The sequence below is a fragment of the Microtus pennsylvanicus genome, chromosome 10 (assembly GCF_037038515.1).
Source record: "Microtus pennsylvanicus isolate mMicPen1 chromosome 10, mMicPen1.hap1, whole genome shotgun sequence".
In the NCBI taxonomy this organism is placed as follows: domain Eukaryota; kingdom Metazoa; phylum Chordata; class Mammalia; order Rodentia; family Cricetidae; genus Microtus; species Microtus pennsylvanicus.
The window spans coordinates 59,051,747-59,071,333 of NC_134588.1; the positions used below are offsets into that span (position 1 = coordinate 59,051,747).

The following is a 19,587-nucleotide window of genomic DNA, read 5'->3' on the forward strand; positions in this document are numbered from 1 at the left end:
TATCTCTATGTCTGTCTGTCTGTCTGTCTGTCTGTCTATCTATCTATCTATCTATCTATCTATCTATCTATCTATCTATCTATCTATCATCTCTCTGTATCTATCATCTATCTATGTCTATCCATCTGTTTACCATCTATCTATGTCATCTATCTATATCTATCTATCACCTATCTATATCTGTCTATCTATCATTTATATCTATATCTATCATCTATATCTATCTATCTATATCTATCTATCATCTATCTATATCTATGTCTCTATTAATCATCTATAGCTATATCTATCTATCATCTATCTATCTATCTATCTATCTATCTATCTATCTATCTATCTATCTATGTTTATACTCCTTTTCTCTGCTTCTCATCACAGTCCCTTTTTCTTTTCTTTCTTTTTCCTTTTTTTTTCTGACAGAAGTTTCTAGGCTTGAAGCTTTAGACTCTCCCATTCACTTAAGTTGTGTTCTCATTGCTTAGAATGTCTAGATTTTATTAATGACTTTACACAGCTCTTTGTCTCTCAGACTCACTTGGTCTCTCATTTACTGTAATTACCTGGCTCTCTTGGCATCTCTTCTCACCTGATTTTTGTGGTTTTCCTTCTTTTGATTGTTCTTCAGAGCTATTCAACCTAGTCTACTGCTTTGGTCCTGAGATCTCTCTGTCATGAAGAGATTTCTTTTCTCCCTTACTTCTTCCCTTTGCATGGGTCACCATCAGGAAGGGAAGTCAACTTTTCTTGAATGTTATTCATCAAGTATTTGTTCAGCACTTCTGGGCTTCATAATTTAGGATGACAAGATGATATACTACCCTTTCCTGGAAGGGCAGGAAAAGAAATACTCACAGAATTGTTACAATGACTGTGTACACAAGAGCGCTGTGTGTGGCTGACATGAAGGAGGAAGAGACAAACTGGCCAAAGAATGCATCCTAAGAGGCCTTTGAACTGCGTTTTGGATGATGGAAAGCAAATTCCAAGGGAAGTGAGGCAAAGCATTCCAGAAACAAGGGTCATCATGTGCAGAGACGTGGAGATGCGGAATAACATGGCTCGCGTTAAGTTTGGTATTTGTGAAGCTTGGTGCGCAGATAGAGTTCCATCAAAGGGGTGACGCTGAAGGCAGGAAGCTAGCTGATGGGTTTTAGAATGTCTTGCCAAATGTGGTAGTTAGTTTCAATTATGAACTTGATGAGATCTAGAATGACCTGGGGATACAGCCTCTGGGCATGCCTGTGCCTGTGGGGGTTTATCTGGATTGGGTTGAGATGGGAAGACCTTCATTCCCTGGGCTAGGAACCCAGACCGTACAAGAAGGTGAGTTAAGAGCACACGTTTATAACTCTGTTTCTTGACTGTGGATGCAGTGTGACTGGCTGTCTCAAGTTCTTGTTGTTCTGCCTTCCTTACCGAAATAGACCGTTACCCAGCACTGTGAGCCTACATGAGAATAAGGGTGTGAGCAGGGATGCTGTCACCTGGTGAGAGGTGAGGCCTGAGATATGGATCCGGCTTGGACACGTTCGTTCTGTTTTGCAGCCATGGTTGAAGGCCTTCAAGTCTCAGTGCCCGACAAGAAGAAGGTGGCCATGCTCTTCCAGCCCACTGTGCTCCGCTGCCACTTCTCCACATCCTCCCATCAGCCTGCAGTGGTGCAGTGGAAGTTCAAATCCTACTGCCAGGATCGCATGGGAGAATCCTTGGGCATGCCCTCTCCCAGAACCCAAGCTCTCAGCAAGAGGAACCTGGAATGGGACCCCTACTTGGATTGTTTAGACAGCAGAAGGACCGTCCGAGTGGTAGCTTCAAAGCAGGGCTCGACCGTTACCCTGGGAGATTTCTACAGGGGCAGAGAGATCACGATAGTTCACGGTAGGTACCAACACCTTTGTTCTGAACCCGGGGAGTGGGAGGGAGGTCCATTTTTTTTTGCCCCAGACCGAAGGGAAGTCCTCTTTCGGTTCCTCAAGGATCTGATTTTTGTGGGGGATGGGAACGTCAAGAGCCCTGACATATTGCTTTGAATGACAGGGGAGGGAGTGTAGACAGTGTATTGTGTAGGGAACACAGACAAGCTCTAGAGTAGCCTCTCAGAGCCTGACTGCCAATCTTAGAGATTGCTTTCAGGACTGTTTGATATGAGTTTCAGTGAAAGGACTCAAGGAAGACATTCTGTACCTGGACATGCCCTTTCTGCCCTTTACTGACCCCGAAAAGTAGACTTTCCTAAAAATTCCTTTTCCTGGAGAAGGGATGTATGCATACAAGCAACAGAGCCAGGTAGATGAATAGATCCCACCCTCTCTCCAGTTCCCTAAAGCTTGAGATAAGAAAAGTTTCGTGACCTATTCGATCATTAAATGATTTGAAGAAATCAATTTATTTCTAGGAACCCAAAATTATTTGGGAACTTACCCAGTGCTTAGGCTCTACTGTAGGCCTGGCTCAAAGCCGTCAGCTCCTCTCGAAAGTGGGCTAGAACCAGATCTATTTGTGGCTGTACTCTAATTCTCTTGCCTTACAGATGCTAGTTTGTATTATTTTGTTGGAAATAAAGTGAGCGTTTCCCAGCCACTATGCAGGCAAAGAAACAGAACTGTGTAGATGTCCCAGCAGGCCACTCCTGTCACAGACCCCATGGTTCAGTGCCTTTCTTCAGGAAGACGGGGGTTCAGGAGCGGGTCCTCCTTTCTGTGATCACAGATGCGGATCTGCAGATCGGAAAGCTCATGTGGGGAGACAGCGGACTCTATTACTGCATCATCACCACCCCGGATGACCTGGAAGGAAAAAATGAGGACTCTGTGGAGCTGCTGGTGTTGGGTAAGTGAGAACCAGGGGCGACCTTCCACCTTAGGCTGCTTGCGTTGTGTTTCTTTCCTCCCTGCCTGTGTTAGCAGACTGCACACATGGTCTTGATCTTTTCTGCACAGACAGCCCTGTTGCAGGGTCGTCTCTTTCTGAGTAGTGGCTGTATCTATCGTGTCTTGCTTCTGGAAGGCTCTGACTCTTTGCAGCACTGTCAGAAATGTTTCTCGCTTCCTCAGTGCCCCTTACTTTCTACTTTCACCTTTAACCTTGATTTACCTTATCTTCTTCTTTTCTTTTTATGTGATAATTAGTTGTTAAAGAAAATACTAGAGACCTTCAAAGTGTGGTAGAAACAGAGAGATAAGAACCCATTGGTGGGTGTGCAAGCTCTTCTGGAGACCCCAGGAGTCTCGGCCCACCCAGTTGTCTCTCCTTAAGATACTCAGGAGGCAAGATGGCTGCCCAATGGAGAGTCTAGTGATAGAATGCGTCCCACGAGAAGAGCTATTTCGAAGTGTGATGATTTAACTGGAAGGGGAAGCATCTGAGCTATTTTCAAGCAAACACATCTCATCCTTATTAATATTCACTGTTTCATAACTGGGAACTCCTTACTTTGGCTACTTTTCCTCTTGTGGACTGGAAGGATGTTAGTGCAAAATGATCTTGAAAACGGAGGGCCTATTTTTTTTTTTGTTTTATAAATGTTGGTTAGATAAAACAAACAAACTAACTAAAAAACTTAGATTAAACCAACACAGAAAACAGGAAAAAGAAAAGCCTCGTCTAAATTGTAGCAGGAAAAAGTGATGAAGTACCCTTAAATCCATGATACAGAAGACGTTGCTTTTCTCTTGTTGTAGCCACTAAAAGTTAGCTGACACTAATTTGTGGGAACGTGCAAGAGCTCCTTGTTTGAAGGAAAAATGAAGTTTAAGACTGATTTTTACCCACTGTGAGAAACTCAATACCCCAGGATAAAGTAGCATTTTCGATTTAGAATTTTAGTGTTTTTTTTTTATTTGTCATGACTTTGACAAAGCAATTGTTTTCATGTCTTCGTCTTACAAACGTTTACAAAAGGAACCAAGGTAGCATCAGCTTTCCTTGTTAGAAGGTTGGCTTAAATATAGACCTCAGGGCCAGCATGCAAACTGTAACTGCTGTGGCTTGTAGGGAAATGGAAATTAAAGAAACAAAAGGCTTATTGGCAATGCCAAAAACATGGTAAGGTAAGATGCGATATCTAAGAGATAAAATTTGCCTAATCTCAGGACTCTAATAGTCAAATTTTCAGAAACAAGAAGTTTGTGTGAGCCTGCAGTTAGATAATTGTGAGCACAGTGGTTTGACTGAGGCAGCCATCTGCAAGGAAGTAACTGTGTGTGCAGGGAAAGGAGGCCAGCTTTAAAAAAAAAGAAAAGAAAAAACCACTCTAGATAATTTAGTCCCACCTGAGAAGATGTAGGGGAAATGAATGAAGGGCAAGTTTTGCCCTCTGAGGACATTGCAGACATACCTCTGGATCAAATCCAGGTTAACTGTGGCCTGAGGATGCCTTCCTTGGGGCCCAAAGGGTTCAGCAGATGGTGAGTGAAAGGAAGGCTTGAATGGAAAATGGTCACCAGTGATGGCAGAAGAGATGGGGAGCAGAAACTAGCATTGCTCTGAGATGAACCGTGACTGACGACGAGGGACATCGCCACCCTAGGTCTGCATGAAACCAGGGCCTCAACACCCAGGCACCGGAGCGACACCTGTTCTGTGCCACCCTGGTTAGAAATGTCAAAAATGTGATAGTTTTGCCGTGGCGATACTACTAAAGGAACTGGTTTCCATCGGTGACATTCTTGAATGCTTTAAAGGGCCAAATGCAAATTTCTGAGTTTTTATCTTTGGCAACCTTATATAAAATTTTTCAAAATGCTGTCACATTAAAAAAAATTGAGTAGTTTGGTTGTTATATTCTACAGGGCACTTTGTTTGACAGTCTTTTCTTCTGTGATATCAGGAAAGCAACCTGATTTCTGGGTTCTCTGTCAAAGAATGGAGTCACCTGGGAAGATTTCTGGGGTTCACAGTTTGCTAATTACAACACCATGAACTAATGCTTATTGAATTTTCTGTGAGCAATGGCTAGAAAATTCATTCTAGTAAAAAAAGGACTTAAAGACCAAGGGACTTGTTTTCAAATATTTGGAGTGAAGTTGTGTACAAGAGGCTTTGGAAACAGTCTGCATGCCTGTGGGTGGTTCACTGGAGGAAGGGGAGCAGAACAGGGTTTGATATGGAGACCGCTAAAGCACAGACGAAAGGTGTGAGACTCTGAACCAGAACAGGAAATGAAGACACCCTAACAGCTGTTCTGAGATCAAAGCCATCGACCTTGGGGATGTGTCGAAGACCGCTGTGAGAGAGCTGAGCCAAACAGTATTTCCAACTAGGTGGGGGAACCAGTCACCCATTAACTAAGAAAGAGGACACGGGAGGAAACGCAAGCATAGAAGCAGAGGGATGAGTCTAGTTTGGGACATGCAGAATTTAAGATGCCTGTGGGACACCAGTGGAGCTCCAGGGGCTCTATTTCATTGGGACATTTTTCCTAGACGGAAACCAATTCCTTTAAGTAAGCAAAGTAAATGGCATTTTACCCAATACTGCCCATGGTAGATCGTTTGCTGACAATTGTAAGCGTCAGTCTGGAAGTCAGAGGAAAGTGAAGACAGGAGACGGAGGGTTTAAGAATCATGACCAACAGACAGGGAGAACCACGTGAGAGTAGATGAATCACCCCAGCTATTGCTATAAAATGAACGAGGCCAAGAATAGAACCCTTTGGCGGGGTGCTTTAGTTTCACCTCATGAGAGTGGTAACCCTGACACTATATGTATATTTTTCTTCAGTTTCTCACAAAACTGAGAGTTCCTTAGTAGCGCCGAATGAGGACCAATACCTCTCCATGTCTGTATCTGCCCTGCCGAGGAGGGCCCCACCATACAGAGGCTCTAAACTGACAAAGGGCAGCCTCTATAGCTAGTTCTCACTTCGTGTCTCTTAAATGTTACTGAATACTGCATGTGTCTTTGTTGACTTGACATAGATACCTACAGTCTTGAGTGAGTTGATATGGTTTGATTTTGGTTGATGATGAAGATTTGGTCACAATCTTCATCTATGTATTTCATCAGTTGTTAGTAATAGATCTATCAGAGACTATAGTTGAAAACACTGGTTCTGGTGAACTTAAGCAAAAGAAAAGTATTGCAAGATATCAAAATTAAAAGGAAAGCTAAAGGATATACTTTTTAGGAAAGGATTTATTAGCTTCTATACCAATATCCCCCTAAACACAGCGACTTTTCCACTCAAAAGTTTATTTCTACATTTGTTGCAATGAATTGAACAGTTCCGTCCAAGTGGTGGCGTGTGGTTCTAGGCTTCTCTTCTATTTGTCTCTGCTGTGTTGGAGACTTTTGCTCCCAGGTAAAGGGAGAGTAGGGATAGCGGATGAAAATGAGAAGGGATAAATGAATGAACGGTCATCTGGGGCTCTTTCGGATCTAGATCTGTGTAGTGATGCGGAGCGCTTCTTGAGTCATTTGTAAATGCCCTGGAAGAAAATGACAGTGGCTAACATGGCAGTTACTCTTGGCACTGGCAGAGATGCCCGGGGGCTTATGAGTTTATGTTGCAGAAATTGTTGAAAAGTATCTTTAGGGCTCCCTTGGTAGAAAAACAAAAACCAAGCAAAAAGACTTAAACGTTATTTTCCATTCTTGTATTTTCCCAACAAAACATTAGCCTTAAGAGAGTAAGCCCAGTTGGCCCAGTTAGATCAGCTGTGCACTGCTTAGCACAGGGAGATTAGCGCTTCTTGGGGATAGTCCACCAATATGCATAGAATGAACACCGCCTCCCCTCCCCCAGCCAAGTAGCTATCAGCTGAAGTGATGGTGGCCCTGTGTCCACATAATGTACCTGTACACCAAAGCTAACTCACAGTGCTTGCCTGAAATACTTCTATGGGTAGAAGAGTGGGACTTAGTCCCCTCGTTTTCCAAATTAAAGAAATCAGTGTCCTGCTTTTATGACTGCACACTAGTTTCTAGAAAGTGTCAAGGATTAGACCCCCTTGTTGTGATCCCTAACTTTCTCTGCTTTCACAATACCACAAATCCTATGTGTACTGAGACACTGTAGATGAAGCTATCTGCTAAGAAGTGTGGCTGCTGCTCGGGGCCGTAGGTCGTGACTTCTACTTGCCCTGGGCTTGCCCCCTTCATTCTCCACATTTCTTCCTTAAACTCTCTGTAACCATTGACCTAGGCCCCTCCTTCAAAGGCACAGTTGCTCTGGTCTAGATCGAATACCTCCCCACTGAGTATGACTCACCCCTCTCTCTCCACCCCATCTGAACCTCCATCAGTGGCTACGGATGCTTCCTTCAGAGGTTTCAGAAATATCCAAAGATGTGTGATTCGTGGCAACAAAGGACAACCACTGCTTCGGCATTAAACAGGAAAACTATCCCAAACACCCTTTGCTGTCTTTTTGATGATTCAGAAGGTAAAGTCATTCTGAAGTTGGAAAGGCACACGGTGTTTTGGTGCTTTGAGATGACAGTGACAGATACCTTGGGTGGTTGTTGGTAGGGCTGTACCAGCAGACAGTCACAGAAGATGGGGGTGTCTAGAAATAAGTCACCTGAGGTTAGACATTGGACTGGGATCGGTGGCAAGGATTGGCTGTTTATGACCTGGAACCATGCCACTGTTTGGCTAGGAATAAAGTTCCCTGGGGCAGCTCCAGCTGGCAGGAAAAGGACTTCACCATTTCAGAAAGGCTCATGCAGGGAAGTTATTATTTTAAAATCTAAAAGCAGCTTGCCTTGTTCTTACTTCTTTCTATGTACAGTATAAGGGCCTGACCTTTTCTTTCTGATGTCCCTTGTGGTAGCTTGTTGTTTAAAGGGCTTTAATTTTAAAAGGGAGACAGAGCCTCAGAGGAAATGAGGCTGAGTGAACCCTCCTGCCTCCAACCAGGCATTAGAATAAGAGGACATGACCAAAGGGTGCTTAGGTTCAAGCTAAGGGAGACGTTTCTAATGGTAAATAACAGGGTTTTTTTTTTCAAATTATTATAATGAAATTATGGGTGGTTTGGAGAAATCACAGAAACTCCTTCTCTGATGAGCTTTAACACACAGAACAGGTTCATTCCAGGTTGCCTAGAAACAAGGATAAACAAGATGGCATTCCAGAGGCTTTCATGATTTTTTGCACTCCTTTCAAAGACCCTGGATTTCAGAATTAATTCTCCATAGAAGGCGATTCCTCAAATACCATTTGTTTTGCTTTAATACTGTTTCTGTGTCAGAAAAAATAATTATGCTTATTGATCATACTTCAAACCAAACAGTAAAGTACAGAAGAAGGAATTATCCCTGAAAAGCCCATTCTTTTGAGCCTTCATGTTTTCCACAATTATTTTGATTGTGAGGGATGGAGGCTCCAACTAACTTAGCTCTATCTTTTGGTTTAGGTAACAAGTAAAGCCCGGGGAGAGGGGTATTCCCAGCTTCAGTCAATGAGATCTGGTGATAGATCAGTGTGTCCACAAACTGGTCTTTCCCTGGCTCCTCCTGCTCTGCTCAAGCTTCATTTTCAGGCGGGCTCTCTTCCCGTGAAGCAAAGAGGACCTGGACAAGCCCTGCTTCTGTCTACCTCAGGAGGACAGAGCTCTCTGCAGAGGTCCTGCAAAAGCCCTGTTGTTGAAGGGACAGACGTAGTCAACCCCCCTTGGGGGCTGCAGAGGGAGAGAGAAGCAGTTTCCTAAAGGAAACTAGGCAGTTGTTTCCAAATGAAGACGAAAGGGATGCCAGGCAGGCAAAAACACACACTGCTAACATTTTGTGGAATTCATCATCAGTTTCTGCTTCTTTACGGGCCAAATGCAGTGCTAACTGCGGAGGCCAGAAATAGGTGCGCTCCGCTCTCAGCAGGTCCTCATGAGTAGGCACTAATTTGGGACTGATTCCTTCCCGTAAATACAATGCTGCAGAATTACCTTTGTTTTCCTGTCATGTTCCTATTTTTTTTTCTTCCATCTCCTCCTGTGACTTACCCAAGAGTACAGCATATATTACCTAGACATGAAGGAATGGGCAGGCATAGATTTCTTTTTTTAATGCAAGTTATTCATAGTCCTATGTCTGGTATAAATAAACGTCTCTGTTCACTGGTATTTTAAAAAGCCATTAAGAAATGAATAAGTAATCAATGAAAATTCGGGAGGGGACGTCTCCTACGAGGTGACTCCAGGGATATTTAACAGGAGTATTTCTTGAGACGGTGCAGGGATGTCCTGGCTCCCACCCCTGCTAGCACCCACCCCTGCATTCCTGCAGTTCCAGTCTGAATCCTGTCCCACATCCCAGTGATTTTAGTTCAGAAAGGCTACTTGTTGCCAAGACTACCCATCCCCCTTCTCTCTCTCTTTGCCAGCCACAGCCTGGTGCTGCGGAACCGGGGAGATTTGCCTATTAGAAGGGCCTCAGCTCCCAGAGTTCCCATAGCAACAGCCTCCTTGGAGGTCTTTGTTGCCTGCTAAAACTTTGATCTCAGAGAGTGGCTGCTGCTGTTTCTCTCTGGAAGATTTACAAACAGAGGAAGAAGGGCAAAAGAATTGGGGAAGAAAAAAGTTTACTCCTGGCAGAGGGGAGAGAGAAAAAAAAAGAATTACAAAGCCACACTCTGGCCATGCGTCTGAAGAGAACCTTTGGAACATCTTTGGGTCTGGGCTGTGCCCACATTTCATTGGCAGACTTGGCCTTGGTTCAGTGTGTTGGACTCACCCCTAGCAAGGGTGGGAACATTCTACTTCAGCACACACATGCACCTTCAGGATTCTAGAGGGGCTGAGACAACCCCACGAACTCCCAAGAACAGAGGGTCAGAAGACGAGGAGTGGGTTTTTGTAGGCATTGCCCTGATGTCTCTCCTCCAACCTCTGGCCGACTCTGCCTTAAGCTTACTTAGATATTTCTGTTGTCTTTGTTTTTATAAAGAATGAGAAAATGTATTGAAAGGATAGAGGAGAGAGAAGAGGCAGAGGGAGTTACTCAGGCACCAAGCAGAGTCTAACTCCCCTTAGCGACTGTAGCTAAGAGAAGACTATGATTCCTCCAAAGATACAGGGCCAAGCCTTTCATGCCCTGCAAGAGCTTCTCTCAGCTTCGAATTCATTGCATAATCCCAGTCTTGCTCATTGATAAGCACCACAGAGTGGATAAGTATTGCTTCAATTATGATTTCTGTTTAAATTATGATTAAAAAAATGTAATGAGTATTTTTAGCTGTATTGGGATCCCACACAACGAAGATACAAAATACATAAATAGCCATCTTGTCCCTGTTAAAAGTTTGTGTCTTTTGTGAAGATAAAAGTTACAGTTTGGCAGGGAGGGAAGAACAGTGTAAGAGAGGATTAAAGCTGTGCTTGGATAGTAAACGTCTAGGCCACTGATGCTCAGGCAAGGGTGCTTTGCCCCCCAGGAGACGTTTGGGTGTCTGTGAGTGTGGCAAGCAGAGTGAGGAGAGGCTGGGGAAGCTTTGGAACCTCCTAAAACACAGACCAAGTCACTGACACTCACACTCTCATCTGTACTCTAAGTGCCAGTGGGGGCGGGGGTCAATGTCTCTTGGGTACAGGACATGGTCCCAGTGAACAGCAGAGGCTTTGGGCTCAGACAGCTCTTGGTGTGCTAACATGAACTCAGTTTCCCAATCTGTAGAAGTAGGAGAGGGGTCATAAAAGTTACCCTGAAGTGTAGTGGCATCTCATTTGTATTTTAATAAATAAATTTTGCCTGAAGATCAGAGAGCCTTACAGAGGGGGCAGTGATGACACACACCTTTAATCCCAGTAGCTACACTAGTTGTCATAGAAACACAGTGGTGCACACCTTTAATCCCAGTCCTAGAGAGGATTATAAAATGGGAGGAGACAGCTCTCAGTCTCATTCTGAGGTTCCTAGCAGTAGGATCTCCATTTTCAGACTGAGATGGAGGTAAGAGCCAGTGACTGGCTGCTTTGCTCTTCGGGTCTTCAGGTTGAACCCCAATTTCTCTCTCTTTTCGTTTGTATTTTAATAAATAAAACTTGCCTGAAGATCAGAGAGTAATACAGCCCCACTGGTCAGCCTTACTGACCAGGTAGTGGTAACACACACCTTTAATCCCAGTAGCCACACTAGTTGCCTTAGAAACTGGGCAGTGCCTGCCTTTAATCCCAGGTACATGCCTTTAATCCCAGCCTAGAGAGGATTACAAAACGGGAGGAGAAAGCTCTCAAACACAGTCTCATTCTGAGATTCCTGGAGGCAGGATTGCCATTTTTGGACTGAGGTCGAGGTAAGAGCCAGTGGCTGTTTGTTTTGCTTTTTGGATCTTCAGGTTGAACCCCAATTTCTCTCTCTTGAGTTTTTATTGACCGTTCTTCACTGGAGACCTATTGTTAAGATTAAGAACTCAGCAGATCTTACTTTCTTCCCCTCCCCTTGCAGGTCTCCACAGGTCCCCCATCCATATCTGAGAGAACCCTCTATGTTGAGAACTCCCGCTAAACAGTTGGTTTTCCTTAAGCACAGCCCATTAGAGATTTAATGGTCCCCTTGTGAACTGACCCATGAAGAACAGACTCACATCTTCTCAGTAACATCTGAGTCCCGTTGAAATTGTCATGATGGTAGACTTGGGGCAGTCAGACTTGGGGCAGTCTGACCCAGGACTCTTTTGCCTTGGGGCTGCCTCGTTTTGATTACTATTTGGAAAGCCTTTTTGTCCGAGAGGATGGCTCTTAGCTAACTGTAAAGATCCAGTGATGAAGACCTATGACGTGGATTAGGATCAATCTAGTGGGCCTAGGACGACAGTGGCAAAATTTTTAATCTAAACTAGGATAGGCTTGAGTGAAGGGCGAGAAGAAATGTCAAAGTAACGTATGGCAAGTCCAGGCGCAAACACTGGTGTTTTCCAGGAGAGCTGGTAATGATGGTCACCCATCTCAAGAGTCTTCTGTGGTTTGAACAAAACAGAATCCTGTCTGCTCGCTTTAGCCAGCCCAGGTCTTACTGCTCGCTGGCATTTCATTTATGAGGACTTAGGGATGTATGTCTCCCTTCATCTACGTGAATCAAGCATTGCAGCCCAGCGAAAGCACGGTGCTTTCACAGAACGATAGCTGGTTGGAAAATATATCCTAAGATTTCTGACCTGTCACAGCTTTTCATCGCCCCGCGTCGTTTAAGAAAACAAATGAGGCCTGGCACTCTTCACGGGTCCCCAGTCCCTCAGCCACCAGGGCTAAGGCTGGAGCTGAGCCCCATCTCCCCTCCCTCCTCAAAGGCAGCCCAGCTCACTATTTTTGCCTCACTTGTTGCTCATCCCTGTGGGAGGAACGGGCCCTTCAATTAGCGTGCATTCCTGACCACCGCGGTTGCCGTGGTTACCCGGGGTGGCTCTGGAGCAGCTGGGTCAACCTGCGCGCTCCCTTTGTGGTCTGCGGAGCCCAGAACCCAGAGCTCGCCAGCGTGGGGGCGGAGATGCGGGGGCCCGCGCTGGAGTGGGTGGTACTGGGAAATCGGCTCAGCCCTGGGAGAAAAGAATGGCAGTCCCTCAAAAACCGGTCAGGAGGCAGTTCCTTTTTCTTCAAAGCCAGCTGCCGCTATTCAAGCGTGCAGGTTTGGTTCAGGCAAGGACTGCGCCACTAATTTTGTTGAATTGGCTTCCCAGAGAGGGCTCTGGGAAAGGGTCCTGATGGAAGCCCCTTATACTAAGAGAGAGCCCGCCACCAAAGAAAGGGCAGGAACTCTGGCCTTGCATAACCTCTTAAACTGGGCCTCTCTGTGACCTCGGGGTCAACCCCGACCCCTCTATTCCCCCACCCCCACCAGGGAAAGTAGTGGTCCCTGAATATGTCTTTGTGCTCATCTGTTTACAGCACAAGTAAGTGTTTAAAAAAAAAACTAGTCCCCCCAAACTCAATTTCCTCCTTCAGCGGCACTGCACCCTCCCCATCAATTTTAAGTCAGCCCAGTTCTCTTGTGCGTTTCACCTCAGACCAAGTCAAGCATGTTCTATTACTAATGTTCTTTTCCATCCATTCACCCTCGCAGGGTGGGAGGTTGGCTCGCTACAGCACTTTGCACAGGCTAAGTACCTTTCCAATCATTTTTATTATTGTTTATTAGTTTGCAGCAGTGGTGAATGCCTTTTAATTAGATCACACTGTGTTATGATGTATCCAGTAATCATTTTCTAGCTGCCGCTGTAAGAGGTTGCTGGGATTTTTCAGCAATCTCCAATATATTCTACATTCAAAAATCATACTTTCATTATGTAAGTAGAGGAATTTCAGAAGCACGGGGGCTTCACAGACATTCGGTTCAAATGCTGAGAGACTAAGAAGCACTTAGTATATATTTTTACAATGAGGGCAAGCCAAAACTGCTGCTCTGTGACATCATGGGGGGAGGGGCACAGGTGGAGTGAAGTATTCTATTCTTAGCTTGATTTTCAGGCAGATGCATTACTTTCTTCCAGATTCTTAACCTCTCTGGTTTTTTGAAAACACCAGGCAGGGGTTATGGTCTGGACTAACTTCTGTGGCTCATTTTTAGCAATAAAATATGACTTAAGATGTGTAAATAGAAGAAGTCAATGTCTTTGGCCAACCTTGCAGTGCACTTCCAAAAATCTGGAAGCATTTATTACCAGTTAATTGCAAATGATCCAATAGTAGTCATTTTATAGAGAGAATTTGCTGTCCAAATTATTCTCTGCTGAGTCTGTAATTTAAAGTGAACTAAAATATAAAAGACACAAAAAGAAAAAATGAACACATGAGATGCTTAAATACATAGTTTATAAGTATATGTAAAGGGAAGGGAGGCTCTATCCACACTGGTGACAGATAGTCATAAACTATATTTATTGGAAGCATGGTTGCCATGGGAATATAGAATAAAATCAGGCATGTGTGTGCCCCTGGGAAATTTCCAATATATTTGGTATTTTAAATAGCCATAGAGACAACCCTTACAGCATAGCCATAGAAACATCCTTACATTCATTCAGGGGCCAGAGAAAGGCATCTCTGCCCGTCCTCGGAGATGTAAGAAAGCAGCATTTTGGAGGATTTGGAGCAGAGAGCACAGAGGGTGGATCCAGCACAACCCTGACGGTGGATCCAGAGCATCTAAGGAAAGCTTGGAAGCAGATGAAGCCGAGATTGCATTAAACAGAAGGGGGAAACAGGGAGTTGCAAGGCACTGGGAAGGCATTTGCTGTCGTCCTAAAGAGAAGGTTCACTCACATCGTGTATTGGCACACCTGAGAGTGTCTCTAGTTATTTTACTCAAAGAAATGGATAGAGATCACTGTGGTCCCGGGCATCGTAAAGATGCGAAAAGTGCTGTTATCCCTCCCTTACATAAGTTTCTCAACACCCTGTCTTTGCCCATTATTGTCAAGGAGCCCGATTTAGTTTCTGAAAACAAGGTTGTATGAAATCTAGGACTTTGCCTCCTTTACACTTTGAAGGCTTGGACTATGAGAACTTGAATGGAAGTATAAAGGGCATAGACAAAAGCGATCTCTTGGGGCTAAAATTTATATTCAGATTACATCTCCATAGTGAATTCTTTGAAAACACACTAGCATGGTTTATTTTCATTGGTGTGGAGGGGGATGGTGCTTCCAGTCTCTTAGATGGCAAGATGTTCTATTGCCCGAAGTACATTCTTGGCATTGAACACTGATTCCAGGATGCTAAATGTTTTGCTGTACACTGAAAAGTGCAGCGTGGATGAATTGGCAACTGAACAGTTCCTTCATCCTTCCTATAAGAACCTACGGGATCGGGGAGAAGGTACTGTAATGAGCAACACATCAGAAGCCTAGCTAGAAGCCCAGCCTAGTAAACTGTGGGGATTTGCTATTGGAAAGCCTCAAAGAATCTGATGGGTGGATAGAGGACCTGTCTGCCGAGATGCTAAGCTTGGAGCATGGACCCTGTTCTAAAGGGGCTTCCAGCCATTTAAAGGAGGTGTGTGTAAGGGAATCACTGAGAGATGAATGTTCTGTTGAAGGTGTATGCATTGTTCCTGGGGATCTTGGAGGAGGAAAGAGCTTCTTGTAGCAGCCACCCAGGTTTCTGTCAGAACATATTTTGGAGTCCTGTAGACTGAGTAGTAAGTACTTGACAAGAGCAGTTCAAACACTTGTTTTGCTAAAGAAAGCAATGAACTTCTACCTTGCGGGCCCCGGCTACCAAGAAAAGAAATTATCACTTTGGGAGAAATGCCGCTAGAAAATGAACTATGACATGTATGAAGACAAAGCTATGAAATGGAGAAGTAGAAAACGTGGCAAGGACTGCGTCTCTGGCTAATGCCCCGTGACCAGATGGATCCTGATATCCAAAAGGCAAAGGAGATGGCTACTAGGTCGAAACACTTGTGAGCAAGCACAGTGACCTAGAATCTCTGCAAATGCCTGCTGAACAGACTGCCTGCAATCCCAGCATAGAAGGCAGAGATAGAGGGCACCAGAGGAACCTGGCTAGCTAGCTGAGTCAAGACAGTGAGCTCTTGGCTCAAGTGAGAAACCCTGCCACAAAAAAATAAGGTAGAGAGCAATTGAATAAGACACCTGATATCAACCCCAGGCCTCCATGTGTACGTACACACATGCACAGATACCACACACTGCATGCCCGAGCACATCTGAACATGAACATATGCATGCACATCACACATACACACAGGTAAAGAGGTTGAGAAAAACAGCCATAGCAGGTAGACCGTCCTTTGCGATTAGTACGTTTTATGACAAAGAAGCAAGTGACTAAATTGGAGTCTTCTGTTGGTGTTCGAGCTGCATGGGTGTGGCTAAGATGACCCTTATGAGCGACTGTGTTTTGTTGCTGCTTCTGTCTCCATTGGACAAAACATACACATCTTTGTCCGAGTGAATGAATGAGTGGATGCGTGAGCTGGAGACGTTTTGAAGTGAGCTGGTTTTCCAGGACTATGTACAAACACCCCAACCAGGGATAACTTGAAAGTGGCCGTGTGGGGGAACAGCTGGATTTGACAATTAGGAGGTAAGATGTGCAAATCGTGCATTCCCAGTGCATGTTTCTACTCTGCGCATTCAGCCCAAGGAACGCATGTAACTGTGGAGTGTAGACCAGCATGCCGTGAAGCTGGTGCTTGTATGTGTGCACGCACACACTTTTAGTGGGCTTGATGCATTTGGCTTATTCATGTGGAAATTTCCTTAAAGCAATGGATTTTGCAAGCTGTGCAGAAAACCGAGTGCTTACATGAAAACCGTATTTTCTCCTGATAGCTAGAGCTTTGATTTGAAAAGAGTAAATATGGCCCTCTATCCACAGGGTCTGCTTCCCGTCTTTCCCTCAGACAGTAAAGTGACTTGTAATTACCTCTCTTAAGCTGCATCCTGGAAGAATAACAGTGATTCGCCAGCACGGTAAAGCGTGGCTGAAACCCAGGGTGTATTTACTGCTATTGTTTCCATACGCTAAGATCAGACCCTTCACTGGGTGCAACAGAAGAGAAGAAATGATAGCGCGTTTCTAACTGACAGCAGCATTTCTTAGGAATTGTTAGGGAAGGAGCTGGAAGCAAAAATGGTTTCCAGAAATATAAAGATCGCAGTATAAACTCAATTTTTAAAATGCTTTTCGCTCCCATAAAATCGGAGTCATGGTGCAGAAGTCAGAGAGCTCTGTATTCCCGCGCTGTTGATAGAGTGGTGTTGTCTGTTATCCCCAAACTCTTACTGTGTCTTGAATTCTAAAGACATTTAATTTTGCCCACTTTACTGCAAGACTCTCTCACCCACGCCTCCCTGGGGCTAACTCTACTCAAGTGCATGATGGGAACTGGAAACATCAGCTATTGACTGTTGCTTCAGGGAAAGCGAGAAACTTGATGTCGGTCTTCCTGTTGGAGTATCAGAGGTTGTGAATTTCTTATAATGCATATCCCTGATACTTTCCCTCTTTAGTTTGTGGTTTCGGGTACAGAAATGAAGAGGTCTAGAGTGCAGAACACAGATCTCTTTGATGTTCTCCTGCGGTGCTCATTATGGTTCCCCAGAAGTAAGAAAGGCTAAGGAAGCAGTCTGTAGCACTGTTGTTTTGAAATCTGAAAGGCAGAGCTGTCATTCTGCATGTGAAAGCAGTGTTAGAACACTGTCAAGGTAACCCAAACAGCCTCTGGGGAAGCCCAGCTTTTTCTCTGTGTGTACCTTTGGAGGTCACAAACTCTTGATCCCAGGCTTCTGTACAGCCCACAGATATATTTTGTTTTGCTTATCCACTAGTTTAAAAATACATGAATTTTGTCTTAATGTTTTAAAATTAGATTATCTCACTATCAAATTTGGGGGCTAGTGAACCTGCGTAGAGGATCCCCCGATGTATCCCATCAGGCAACAGTTGGCTAGAGCTGAATGGCAGTGGGCCCCTAAAGACACTGCCATTTGTCACCCCCACAATGTTCTCGGTTGTCTCACACATAGCCAGCTATACTCACTTGCATCTCCAACTTGTTCCTATGGACAGTTGGGTTTGAATTCCATTCACTGAGTATCAGATTTGAGAACTGAATATGGTGACCATATCATTAATTGTCCAAGTGAGGATATTTTGCAAGCAAAAGCCAGTACCTATTAATAATTACATTAAAGCCATGGACAGAAATCCATACTGTCTCAGAAAGAAATCAAGGTGTATGTACACTGTTATGTTCTAGTCCTTTCATCTAGTCTGAGAAAACTGAGACCAGGACAGGGAGTGGTTTGCCTGAAGTAGTTACCAAGTAAGTTAATGGCAAAGCATCCCTGACCACTTGGACTCCTGTTCCGGTGTTTTTCAGACATAACAGGTGGGATAAGTATGAGAACCAAATCCTCTTTAGCTATATGGATGTTCTATCGTTAATAGCTCTCATAGCCAGATGTGGTGACACACATTTGGAATCTAATCTCTCAAAAGCCAGAGGCAGGGGGATTGTGAGTTGCATGCCAGGCTGGGCTACTTAGCAAGACTCTCTCAATAAATCACAATAAATACATAAATAAATAGCTAAGGGCCTGGAGAGATGGCTCAGCGGTTAAGAGCATTGCCTGCTCTTCCAAAGGTCTTGAGTTCAAGTCCCAGCAACCATATGGTGGCTCACAACCATCTGCAATGAGGTCTAGTGCCCTCTTCTGGCCTGCAGGCATACATGCAGACAGAATGTTGTATACATAATAAATAAATATTTAAAAAATAAATAGCTAAAATTATATGTACACATATATGTAGATATATACCTATCATCTATAAATCATATAACTAATACCATAAGAATGGGTAGCTTGTATAAAGAGTAGATTTATATCATGATTCTAATTAGTTATGTGGCCCACAGCACACCTGGAGATGCTTTAAACACTGGTAGACTCGAGATCTGCAGAATAAACATAAACATAGTTTCTCATTTAACTAGATACGCTTGTGCATGCACACATACACACACACATACAGCAATTGTCTGGGGACGAAAACACAACAAAAATCTGATTATCACTAAACATCTGATAACTGTTTTGTTAACCTTGTATAGTTCTCATATAATTGCCTATTATATGGTAATGAATACTAAATATGTGTGAAAGAGATGTCTAAGATTTGAATTTCTTAAATCCTTGACCATCTGTTAATTCCCTTGTTGAGTTTCCAAGGCATATTTTTAGAGAACATTCCGGATGAGACCAGTGTGTGCTTTTAATCACGTGCTCAGATTTTGGTCCCAAACTCCATCTCATCTCTTACCTAGGGAGTTGTGTAAGCCTTAGGGGCAGGCACTTCTTAGTGTTTTGTGAAGGCATGAGCCCAAGTCTAGCATGAGAAGTCTCTTTCAGGACACCTTTCTTAATGCCCGTTTGGCTCTCCTTCTAAGAGACCTTGCAAACCTCAGAGCCATCTTCTGATGCCGCTATGCAAAGATGGAGGTTCAATAAGAGAACCCTCCGTGTCAAGGCTTGCTGCAGCTAAGCTGGCCTAATGCAGTGAAAGTATCCCTTTGGGATAGACATGTAGCCTTCCAAATGTAGACCTGTCTCCCTTGAAGGAGCCTTGACCAGGAGGATGCATGTTACGATGGTATCCTCCTGCCGTTGTGGAAGGTCAAGGGAACAGAGCAAGCAAAGACGGCTTTCTCCCTACTCACTAGTGTCTTTCCTCAGCTGCTGTGTCCTCCCCTAGTGTCCCAGAGGTACCTTTCCCCCCCATTGGCCCTTGTCAGAGCTGCTTTTTGGTGGACTTCCTTATAGAAGAAGGAACTAATTACTTCTAGACTCAAAATGTAAACCACATATTTTGTTTTCCACACTTGATCTTAGCCAAAAGGCTGAGAAGCAATATAGTTGTTTCTCGATGAGCAAAATCCATGTGCACAAGTTTGTTTTTGTATGGAAATAGGACTGTGGATAGGTGCATGGAAAGGTATAGTGTGCAGTTTGTGCGTGTATATGGGTGTGTGTATGCTGTGGGATAATTCTCTTGTACACTGTAAAGACTTGTCACTCATATTGGTTTAATAAAATGATGATTGAGCAGTAGCCAGGCAGGGAATATAGGCAGATCAACCAGACTAAGAGACGTCTGGGAAGAGGAAAGGCCGAGATGCAGTGGCC

The 19,587-nt window shown here is 44.1% G+C and overlaps 1 protein-coding gene across 4 annotated transcripts in view; it reads left to right on the forward strand.

Moving 5' to 3' along the window:
* The window catches only part of Ildr2 (immunoglobulin like domain containing receptor 2), a 58,277-nt gene that overhangs the window by 14,043 nt on the left and 24,647 nt on the right, over nt 1–19,587 (forward strand). For all 4 annotated transcript variants that reach the window (XM_075988502.1, XM_075988505.1, XM_075988503.1 and 1 more), the window contains exons 2-3: nt 1,546–1,878; nt 2,710–2,829. In XM_075988502.1, coding sequence (XP_075844617.1) covers nt 1,546–1,878; nt 2,710–2,829 — 453 coding nt within the window. The remainder of the gene's footprint in view (nt 1–1,545; nt 1,879–2,709; nt 2,830–19,587) is intronic.